The sequence below is a fragment of the Gorilla gorilla genome, chromosome 7 (genome assembly GCF_029281585.2).
Source record: "Gorilla gorilla gorilla isolate KB3781 chromosome 7, NHGRI_mGorGor1-v2.1_pri, whole genome shotgun sequence".
Taxonomy (NCBI): Eukaryota; Metazoa; Chordata; class Mammalia; order Primates; family Hominidae; genus Gorilla; species Gorilla gorilla.
Window position 1 is genome coordinate 34,909,557 of NC_073231.2, and position 12,168 is coordinate 34,921,724.

A 12,168-nucleotide genomic window follows, 5' to 3' on the forward strand; every position below is an offset into this window, starting at 1 on the left:
GCTAAATGTTTCTTTTATACCTTCGATCTTTATTTTTATACGAGAACTCTCTTTTCAACCCCGTAAGCACAGGCAACTGATTCTCCAATGTGAAATATCCTTAGAAAATAAACCAATTTCCTGTGTACCAATTAAAGCTGACAGTAAGAAATTTTATAAGAAGAAAAGGCTGTAATTTTATTTTCAAATTTTTGGAAGTTTTTCAGAAAAAAATAAAATGACAAGAACACATACAAATATTGAAATTATTCATTGAACTATAAACACTTAGCAGAGGAAGGGACTTCTGAAGTATTTGAATCCACCTCCTTCTGAAGGCAGGAATCACTTCTAAATGTCTCTCATATCTTTCTTCAAGGAGTGGTTTTCCAGGAGGTTCCCAGCCTCCTCAAATCTTTCCCAAGTTTGATGCACTTCATCTCATAAAAATAATATATATATATATATATATATATATTTTTTTTTTTGAGACAGGGTCTTGCTCTGTTGTCCAAGATTGAGTGCAGCAGCATGATCAGGACTCACTGCAGCCTCACCTCACCCAAGCTCAAGTGATCCTCTCACCTCAGCCTCCCAAGTAGCTGAGATTACAGGTGCACATCACCACACTCGGGTAATTTTTTTTACTCTCTGTAGAGATGCAGTCTTGCTATGCTGTGCATGCTGGCCTCAAACTTGTAGGCTCAAGTAATCCTCCTGCCTCGGCCTCCCAAAGTGCTAGAATTACAGGCCTGAGCCACCGTGCCTTGCCACAAACTATTTTTAATCATTAAAAAAGAAAAAAGAAAATAAGGCAGGCCGGCTTCTCACATTACATGCTTTTAGAAAAAGGTCTCATCCTTGAAGCAGCTTTGTTATATGCGGAGCACAGTACTGGCTTCAAAAAATATATAAAGGTTCTGTGCACTGGCATTGTTTACATGTGAAGAATTGCCATCAACTTCTGTGAAAATTAGCAAGCCGGCACAGTGGCTCACGCCTGTAATCTCAGCACCTCAGGAGGCCGAGGTGGGCGGATCACCTGAAGTTGGGAGTTTGAGACCAGCCTGACCAACATGGAGAAACCCCATATCTACTAAAAATATAAAATTAGTCAGGCGTGGTGGTGTGTGCCTGTAATTCCAGCTATTCGGGAGGCTAAGGCAGGAGAATCACTTGAACCCAGGAGGCAGAGGTTGTGGTGAGCTGAAACAGCACCACCGCACTCCAGCCTGGGCAATGAGAACAAAACTCTGTCTCAAAAAAAAAAAAAAAAAAAAAAAAAAAGTAGCAAGTTCTATTCATTCAAGTACATTAAGTTAATTGTACTTCACAAAGCTTTATATTTGGGATGAGGCTAAAACAGAAAAAAAAAAAAACTAGCACAGAGCTGTTAATAAAAAAAACTTGAAAATATTAATTACTGTGAGATGTGATCAAATGAAAATCAATCCTGGATAACACTACAAATTTCTAACTCCATAAATAAGTTCTATTATGTACCAAAAATTTCCACTATCAGAAGATCCTGATTAAAATAAAGAAATACATAAAACTCAAACAGTAAGTCAATATGATTATTTGTTTCATTTCAGAAGATCTATGGGTCCCACTGCCCGCCACACGTGTCTCCTGGTTCTCAACGAAGTGTGACCAGCTCTTCTGAAGAGGTAGGGTGAATGGCGACTGTGTTGTCAAAGTCTGCCTTCGTTGCTCCCATCTTCACTGCAACGGCAAAACCCTGCAGCATTTCATCACACCCAAGTCCCTGCATATGGATCCCAACCACCTGGGAAAAGAAGAGAAACATTTTCTTTTCTTTCTTCTTTTTTTTGAGGCGGAGTTTCACTCTTGTTGCCCAGGCTGGAGTGCAATGGCATGATCTCGGCTCGCTGCAACCTCCACCTCCCGGGTTCAAGTGATTCTCCTGCCTCAGCCTCCCGAGTAGCTGGGATTACAGGCGTGCACCACCACGCCTGGCTAATTTTGTATTTTTAGCAGAGATGGGGTTTCACCATGTTGGCCAGGCTGGTCTTGAACTCCTGGGCTCAAGTGATCCACCCACCTCAGCCTCCCAAAGTGCTGGGATTACAGGGGTGAGCCACAGTGTCTGACTGATATTGTGATCTTAATTGAACTTATAAAGAGCCTCTGGTGATGGCCGGCTCTTCATATTATTCCTCTCTATATAGCAGTTCTTAGTCTTGAGAAGAATGACAAATAATGTTTATCAACTGAATGAACGGTAACTGGCATGAAGAAATAACTAAGTAGGAGCCTTCATGATTCAATATCCAGAAAGCATAGGCTACTGAGGAATGTTCATGGCACCACCATGCCCGGCTAATTTTTGTATTTTTAGTAGAGATGGGGTTTCACCATGTTGCCCAAGCTACTCTCAAACTCCTGAGCTCAGGCAATCCGCCTACCTCGGCCTCCCAAAGTGTTAGGATTACAGGCGTGAGCCACAGCGCCTGGCCCTGGCCTCTCCTGTTTTTTTTTTTTTTTTGCTTTGAGATGGAGTCTCGCTTTGTCGCCCAGGCTGGAGTGCAGTAGCATGATCTTGGCTCACTGCAATCTCCGCCTCCCAGGTTCAAGCGATTCTCCTGCCTCAGCCTCCCGAGTAGCTGGGATTACAGGCACCTACCACCATGCCAGGCTAATTTTTGTGTTTTTAGTAGAGACAGCGTTTCACCACGTTGGTCAGGCTAGTCTCAAACTCCTGACCTCAGGTGATCTGCCTGCCTCGGCCTCCCAGCGTGCTGGGATTACAGGTGTGAGCCACCACGCCTGGCATCATCTTTATTTTTTAAAAGGAGTGGAACCTCCTTCTAGATGAAATATTATGAAGAACCCCAAAATGCATGTAAGACAGATCAAAGTGGGCCTGTCCAGTTGAATCAGAAGGCTCAACTGCTTGGTCTCCCTCCTTTCCAGCCCTGCAAAATACTGCCATCCCTGTCCATTTTGCAAGGCACTATTTAGTTTGCTGGATTTTTCCTTACCTTTTCTTCCTTGTTAGCACAGACCATTTTCATCACACATTTTGTTTTCCTTTTGGTAACTGCGTGATACATCGGGGTAAAGCTCGTTGAATAGGTCTTCACATTTTCTATTCCATATTTATGAATGGCTTCATCTACAATGCACATTAAAAAAAGCATCTATCAGAAAACTAAACAATTACACTGAACTATCAAAGAGGGAGATGACCAGAAATACATAACCTCAATCAAACCATGAGGAAATACCAAACCACGCCAAAATGAGAAGTATTCTACAAAATAAATGTCAGTGTCATATAAGACAAAAGAAAGGCTGAGGAATTCTGCCTCTAGATGAAAAGAAAGGCCAGGCACAGTGGCTCATGCCTGTAATCCCTGCACTTTGAGAGGCAGAGGCAGGCGGATCGCTTGAGCCCAGGAGATTGAGACCAGCCTGGGCAACACAGTGAAACCCCATCTCTACAAAAAATTAGCCAGGCATGGTGGTGGTGCAGGCCTGGTAGTCCCAGCTATTCGGGAAGCTGAGGCAGAAGAATTGCTTGAACCCAGAGGCGGAGGTTGCAGTGAGCAGAGATCGTGCCACTGCACTCCAGCCTGGGTGACAGTGGGAGAGCTTGTCTCAAAAAGAAAAAAAACAAGAAAATGATACTCGGTTTATGTAAGGGCCAGTTCTTAGGAAAGATAGACGTGTGTGTGTAGAGTGAAAAAATAAAAAAGCAAAAATATTAAGGTTAGAGAGGAGTCCTTTGTACTATTTTTAGAGCTTTTCTTTAAATTTAAAATTAGTTCAAATAAAAAAGCTAAAAAAAAAAAGATCAAAGAGATAGGGTGGTGTGAAGGAAAGATACTGTACACTCAAAGTAGTAGTAGGGGAGAAAACTGGAACTGTGACAAGAGAGTAACCAAAAAGCAATGTAATCTGGGGCTGAGATAGGTTTCATCAGCTGACAGAGACCTAATTTAAAGTTGGGGGTACGGGAAAGAGGAAGGAAACCACAAATGACCTTCAGTTTTTAAATACCTACCTTCCGTGAGTCCTACTGTCCCAATAGGGGGGTGGCTGAAGACCACAGTTGGGATGTTGTTATAATCTAATTTGGAATCTTCCTTATATTCAAAAAGTCGATGGGCAAGTTTTCGGCCAGCAGCTATTGCAACTATGGAGATATTTTAAAATCAGTGTTTATCTTACTGTCTGTTTTAACGTAGCTAAATTGTTCCACTAGCCATTTATCCATCTACCTTAATGCCCTAGTTCTGACAGTTTCACACCATTGTTCATTACACTATCTAGATAGTTTAATACAGCGAAGATATGTCATGCCTCAGCGAACAACTCAAAATGATTGGCTTATGAGAATTCTATACATTCTATTACAGGTTGAGCATCCCTAATCCAGAGATTCAAAATCCAAAATCCAAAATGTTGGAGCACCATGATGCCACAAGCAGAAAATTCCACACCTGACCTCATGTGAAGGGTTGCAGTCAAAAACGCAGACAAAAGTATGCCTCATGCACACATTTAAAATATCGTATAAAATTACCTTCTGACTATGTGTATAAGGTGTATGTAAAACAAATGAATTCCGTGTTTCGACTTGGGTCGCATCTGCAAAATATCTCATTATATATATGCAAATATTCCAAAATCTAAAACTGAAAACACTTCTGGTCCCAAGCATTTCAGATAAGGGATGCTCAACCTGTCTGGCCCCACTCCCAAAAGACACATTCACAAATTCTCACTTACCTGGCAGTTAATCTACTTAATGAAGATATTAGCTTTTTAATACAATATTTATGGAACAAGCTATATTAGTTTTCAGCATCTTTAGTTCTATTTTATAACCCTAAAGTGCTGGGATTACAGGCATGAGCCACTGCGCCTAGAATCTTTATTATTATTATCATTATTATTATATTATTATTTTTTTTTTTAGACAGAGTCTCGCTCTTGTTGCCAGGCTGGAGAGCAGTGGCACCATCTCGGCTCGCTGCAACCTCTGCCTCCCGGGTTGAAGCAATTCTCCTGCCTCAGCCTCCCAAGTAGCTGGGACTACAGGCGTGTGCCACCACGCCCAGCTAATTTTTGTATTTTTAGCAGAGATGGGGTTTCACCATGTTGGTCAGGAAGGTCTCGATCTCTGGACCTCGTGATCTGCCCACCTCGGCCTCACAAAGTGCTGAGATTACAGGTGTAAGCCACCGCGCCCAGCTGAATCTTTATTTTTTTAATACAGACAACATCTCACTATGTTGCCCAGCCTGGTCTCAAACTACTAGACTCAAGCGATCCCCCCACCTCAGCCTCTGAAAGTGATGGGAGCCACCACACCTAGCCAAGAGCAAGAACTTTCTAAAGGAGCTAAAAGGGTTTGGGTGTGTGACTGGTGTAGGTTTTCATCCTGATATAAGGCCCTGGGACACGCTGGAATCGCTGATGAGGTTCTAGGTACAGATTGAAAGTAGATCAAGTGATCATTAATGGATAGAGACGGGACAGAGCTTGCAATGGTGCTTAGGAAGCGGGTTGAGGTGTGGGATGCCGGAGAGAAGGAAATCAGTCTTGATTGTATCAAGACCAGTCATACAAGAACGACAATCTAGGCCATGTGTGGTGGCTCATGCCTGTAATCCTAACATTCTGGGAGGCTGAGGCAGGCAGTCTGCCTAAGCCCAGGGGTTCAAGACAACATGGTAAAACCCCGTCTCTACAAAAAATGCACCTGTGATCCCAGCTACTTGGGAGTCTGAGGTGGGAGGATCACCTGAGCCCAGGAAGGTTGAAACTGCAGTGAGCCTGTGATCATGCCACTGCACTCCAGCCTGGGTAACAGAGTGTCTCCAAAAAAAAAAAAAAAAAAAAAAAAATGCCAATCTAAATTACTTCTTCCAAATGCCACTTCCTTCCACTGCCACCAAGCACAAGTCTGCTCCTAAGAGAGTTCCACAAAGGGTGATCATATTGTCTGTGTGAAAACTTCAGTCTGTGCTAAGCATTTTAAGTCTTTTATTCAGATAATGTCAGGTATCCAACCAATATCTATTTCAACACATTGTACCATTTTGACAATATAAAGACACTCATCCTTTTAACTTTGCTTAAGCAGACTGCAGATTTGGCAGTGAAGAGCCAGATGGATCATGTAACACGCAGACTCTCCCTCACCAAGAAGGGAAGAGACCTTACCTGGAGTAAGAAGAGCTTTTCCACATACATCCCCAACTGCATAGATGCCTTTGACGTTGGTATTCTGGAATTCATCTACTATGATATGACCCTTGTCATCGGTTTGAATCCCCTAAAATTACAAAGAGATATCATGTAACCACTTGGCCCACCTACTAAAAAAGGTAGATCAAACCTCTGGATCTCCCTCCTTCATTTCACATCGGAACTGCAGCCAGAATCTCCAAGAAACCATGAGACTCAGCTGCAACACGAAAGGCATTTACAGCTGGCAAGTTTCAAGCTGGGTACAGTGGGCCCACACCTGTAATCCCAGAACTTTGAGAAGCTGAGGAGGGAGGATCCCTTAAGCCCAGGAGTTTGAAATCAGCTTGGGCAACACAGTGAGACCCTGCCTCTGTTAAAAATTAGAAAAAAAAAAAGTTGGCAAGTTTCATATCTTGCTTAACGTAAAAGGTAGTATTTTATCCACTTTTGAGGTGTTTTAACAGGATTTGACATTGCAATGTACAATTCAACTGGCCAGGCAGACATGAAGAGGATCACTCAACTATCAGGTGTGCCACTTGGAATCCCTCTGGAGTCCAGCTTTTCAACTTGTCCCATGGAAGCACTGCTCCTGAGGCACACTGACTCAAGCAGTCACCAAAAGCATATCTATGTTTATTTAGTGTTTTTTTTAGAGACAGGGTCTCGCTCTGTTACCCAGGCTGGAGTGCAGTGGTGTGATCATGGCTCACTGCAATCTTGACCTCCTGGGCTTAAGCAATCCTCCTGCTTAGCCTTCCGAGTAGCTAGAACTAGAGGCATGTGCCATCACACCTGGATAATTTTTTAACATACATTTATTTATTTAGATGGAGTCTCGCTCTGTCACCCAGGCTGGAGTGTGATGGCGCGATCTAGGCTCTCTGCAAGCTCTGCCTCCCAGGTTCACGCCATTCTCCTGCCTCAGCCTCCCGAGTAGCTGGGACTACAGGTGCCCGCCGCCACACCCGGCTAATTGTTTTGTATTTTTAGTAGAGACGGGGTTTCACCATGTTAGCCAGGATGGTCTTGATCTCCTGACCTCGTGATCCACCTGCCTCAGCCTCCCAGAGTGTTGGGATTACAGGCGCGAGCCACCACGCCTAGCCTTTTTAACCTTTTTTTATAGAATAGGTCTTGCTGTTTCCCAGGCTGACCTCAAACTTCTGGCCTCAAGTGATCCTCACGCCTAGGTCTCCCAAAGCACTGGGGTTACAGGTGTGAGCCACCATGCCTGGCCAAAAGCACATTTCTATGAAGCTTACCATTTTGTCTTTAAAAATCCAAGCAACTTTTGCACTCTACTCTAAAACATACTGATGTTTTTTTCAGACTCCCAAAAGAAAAGTAAAAACAAAACAAAACAAAAACACATATTGATGTTTCCCTTAACCGAAAATCTTTTCCTATATGTAGTCAAATTTTTGCTTTAAGAAGACATGTTATGCTTATCATGTGGCTTTGCAAATCCTAAGTATATATGAGAAGTAGAGATATGGCAGAAGTAGGAAGTAAGTAGCCATAGAGCTTAAGAGTACAACTGGCCGGGCGCAGTGGTTCAGGCCTGTAAATCCTAGCACTTCGGGAGGCCAAGGCGGGCGGATCATCTGAGGTCAGGAGTTTGAGACCAGCCTGGCTAACATGATGAAACCCTGTCTCTACTAAAAATACTAAAAATTCGCCAGGTGTGGTGGTGCATGCCCACCTACTTGGCAAGTCCCAGCTACTTGGGAAGCTGAAGCAGGAGAATCACTTGAACCCAGGGGGTGGAGATTGCAGTAAGCTGAGATGGCACCACTGACTCCAGCCTGGGCAACAGAAAGAGACTCTGCCTCACAAAAAAAAAAAAAAAAAAAGAGTACAACCTTTGGTACAGACAGACCAAAATTCAAATCCTACCTCTGCAACATACCAGTTATGAGACCTTGTATAACCACCAGTTTATCAACAAATATTTAAGCTTCTATTACAAATGAGACTTTGACTTCATCACTAAGAATACAATGGTAAGACAGACATTCTCCCTACACCATAGAGTTTACAGCCCAGTAAATTATCTAGCATCTCTGTGCTCCTGGCTTCCTTATACCTTGCCGGTTGTTGGCAAGATTAAATTAGATTAGTAACATGTTGACAAGACCTAGCACATAGTAATCACTCAATTTGCATTATATAAATATATCTTAATGTCAAATGAGACTGAACCTTTTTTTTTTTTTGCCTCATTCTTCAAAAATTTAGCAAATATAGGCTGGGTGCAATGGCTGGCTCATGCCTGTAATCCCAGCACTTTGGGAAGCTGAGGTGGGAGGATCGCTTGAGCCCAGTTCAAAATTAGCCTGGGCAATACAGCGAGACCTTGTGTCTACAAAACATTTTTTAAAAAATTAGCCAGGTGTGGTGGACCATGCCTGTAGTTCCTGCTACTTGGGAGACTAAGGTAGAAGGATGGCTTGAGCCCAGGAGTTTGATGCTGCAAGGATGCAGTGAGCCATGATGGCACCACTGTACTCCAGCCTAGGTGACAGAGCAAGACCCTGTCCACCCCCCACAAAAAAAGTTAGCAAATTTAGTTGAAAACTGGACCTATCAGTGCTTACATCTGTACAATGGCAAAATATCTCTTGAAAGGTGAAAAGCTGAATGACCAGTTTTTTGTTGTTGTTGTTTTCTTTTGGGGTTTTTTTTTTTTTTTTGAGACAGAGTTTTGCTTTTGTTGCCAGGGCTGGAGTGCAATGGCGTGATCTCGGCTCACTGCAACCTCCGCCTCCTGGGTTCAAGCGATTCTCCTGCCTCAGCCTCCCAAGTAGCTGGGATTACAGGCATACATCACCATGCCTGGCTAATTTTTGTATTATTAGTAGAGACGGCATTCCACCGCGTTGCCCAGGCTGGTCTCGAACTCCTGACCTCAGGTGATCCACCCGCCTCAGCCTCCCAAAGAGCTGGGATTACAGGTGTGAGCCACGGCGCCTGGCTGACTAGTTTTGTTAATATGAAAATAGGCAATTAATTTTACTAAATGTCATTGAACAAGATTACAAACAATCAAAACATCTCCCTGAATATTTTATAAGTTAACATGCAGAAAAATGACCTTTTACAGAAACAAAAAAGGAATCCACATTACAACAGAAACTTAGTATTAGAACATAAGTCAAAAGGTATACACTGCTCAAGCAGCTCCATCAAATATATACACCTCAGGCCGGGCGCAGTGGCTTACGCCTGTAATCCCAGCACTTTGGGAGGCCACGGTGGGCGGATCACCTGAGGTCAGGAGTTCGAGACCAGCCTGGCCAACATGGTGAAATCCTGTCTCTACTAAAGAAATACAAAAATTCGACGGGCGTGGTGGTGCATGCCTGGAATCCCAGCTACTCGGGAGGCTGAGGTAGGCGAATTGCTAGAACCCAGGAGGCAGAGGTTGCAGTGAGCTAGATCACAACACTGTACTCCAGCCTGGGCAACACGGCAAGACTCTGTCTCAAAAAAAACCAAAAACAAACAAAAAAAAAACCAGAACAAAATAAATATATGCACCTCAAACATAAAATATTCTATTATTACTAATAGAGTAGTATAGCATATCAGAAAAATCATCATCATTATCAACAGCAGGTGAACATTCATTGTGTTCATAATGTAAGCTAGGGTCTCACAGTTATAAATTACTTTGCATGCACTTTTTCATTTACTCTTCTGTATAACCCAATGAGGCAAGAACTTTTTTCATTCTCATTGTGAATATGAACCACTTGAAGCAGAGAAATTAAGCTGCTTGCTCAAAGCCATACAACTGTTATGTTGTAAGAACTAAGGTTCAAATTCGGGTCAAACTCTGGGAACCACACCCCAAGCTCCCATTCTAGATTTTACTTCAACATTTAAAAGAACAAGTAAGAATGCCAACTGTCCACAAATACAGACAGCACGGGTAGAGCCAAGAGAGACAGCTTCACATCTGTTCCCATCCCTGTGTACAATGTACAAGACAGTTACCCACCCAGCAATCTGGATTACCTACTACAGATGCTAAAAGATCAGCATAGGACTTGAAAGAGACATTCACATAGCGAAAATGAAGTCTGTAAGAGGGAGGCCAATAGGAAACTAGGTTAGAGGTGGCAGGCCGGCTGGGCATGGAGGCTCATGTTTATAATCCGAGCACTTTGGGAGGTCGAGGTGGAAGGATCACTTGAGGCCAGGAGTTCAAGAGCAGCCTGGGCAACATAGTGAGACTCCATCTCTACAAAAAACTTAAAAATTAGCCAGGTGTGGTGGCACATTCCTGTAGCTCCAGCTACTTGGGATGCTGAGGCAGAAAGATCAGTTGACCCCAGGAATTCAAGACTGCAGTGAGCTATGATCATGCCACTATACACTAGCATGGGTGACAAAGCAAGACCCTGTCTCAAAAAAAAAAAAAAAAAAAAAAAAAAGGAAAGAAAACAAAAAAGAAAAAGGCCAGATGTGGCGGCCTTTTTCTGGGACATGCTGGGACATGCCTATAGTCCCAGCACTCTGGGAGGCTGAGATGGGCGAATCGCTTGAGCCGAGGAGACCACCCTGGGCAACATGGTGAAACCTCATCTCTAAAAAAAATAAAAATAAAAAAATTAGCCGGGCATTGTGGCACACACGTAGTCCCATCTACTCCAGAGGCTGAGGTGGGTGGATCACTTGAGCCCAGGAGGTTGAGACTGCGGTGAGCTATGATCACACCACTGAACTCCAGCCTGGGTGACAGAGCAAGACCTTGTCTCAAAAACAAAAAGAAAAAAACAAAACCAGAAAAGAAAGGAAAAGGAAAGAAGAGAAGAGAAAACTTTTTTTTTTTAATTTCAAAGGAAGAAGCAATGAAATTTGATCACAAACCGAATACATGGAAAAAAGAGAAAAGAATCCAGTGGAATCCACCCAAGTTTTGGGTGTCTGGGGGGAAAATAAAATCATGACTCCTAGTAGATTCATGAATGTTTTGGGCAGACCAAGCCAGCTTACCAGTTTGTTTAAACTCAGGCCCTTGGTATTTGGTTCCCGCCCAATGGCCCAGAGCAGGCAGTCAACATCTGGAATCATGGTCATGACGGGTAGCGTACCAGGAACTGCAGTAACCATGCTGACTTCCAAGCCCGACAAAGTCTTTTTAACCTCCTTGACCTATTGGCAAATAAAATGTGTTACACATGTGTGGAGGCTCGGGGAGGACAGGGGAAGAAGGAAAGCAAATACAGAGGAAACTAGAATTTTTAACATTAAAGAAAATCCCTATTGAATCCCACATACAAACATAGACATAAACTTTTACCCAAAGGCCACCAACACTTGAACTCCCTTAAACCAAGCCTGTTCCCTGGGTTGACCCAAATCTTCCAGTCAGTGGCTGGGAATGTCAGCTCATGACACCATTGTAATGCCTCACTTTAAAAACAAAGTATTTTAAAGTGTACTTCTGGAAAACTGTAATAACATTTTAAGTGGTAAACCTAAGCATAGTGCTTTGAAAGTGGGCCATGGCAGCATCACTAGGAAACTTTTCCAAACTGCACAATTAGTGCCTCTCCCTGGGTATATACGTGTGTGTGTGTATATATATATATATAAACACACATATATATAATAAATATATGTATATTTATATATAAAATATATATTTATATATATAAAATAAATATACGCATATTATATATAAATATATTTATACATAATATATGTATATTATATAAAAATTATATTTTTATTAAATATATGTTTTTATTAAATATATGTATATTTTTATTTATTATATAATTATATATAAATTTATATATATGTATATTTATATACATGTTTTATATATAATACGTATATTTATATATTTATATATGTATATTATATATAAATAAAATATACATATAAATAAAATATACATATATAAAGTATATATTAATATATAAATAAAATATACATATATAAATCTAT

The 12,168-nt window shown here is 42.0% G+C and overlaps 1 protein-coding gene across 1 annotated transcript in view; it reads right to left on the minus strand.

The window, feature by feature from the left end:
* Positions 1-151: 151 nt before the first annotated feature.
* The window catches only part of GSR (glutathione-disulfide reductase), a 52,726-nt gene continuing 40,709 nt past the window's right edge, over positions 152-12,168 (minus strand). Inside the window, exons 9-13 of the mRNA XM_031014026.3 lie at positions 11,209-11,367; positions 6,178-6,289; positions 4,010-4,141; positions 2,985-3,118; positions 152-1,768 (exon numbers count right to left, since the gene is read on the minus strand). Of these exons, the coding sequence (XP_030869886.3) occupies positions 1,619-1,768; positions 2,985-3,118; positions 4,010-4,141; positions 6,178-6,289; positions 11,209-11,367 (687 nt within the window). The 3' untranslated portion in view covers positions 152-1,618. The remainder of the gene's footprint in view (positions 1,769-2,984; positions 3,119-4,009; positions 4,142-6,177; positions 6,290-11,208; positions 11,368-12,168) is intronic.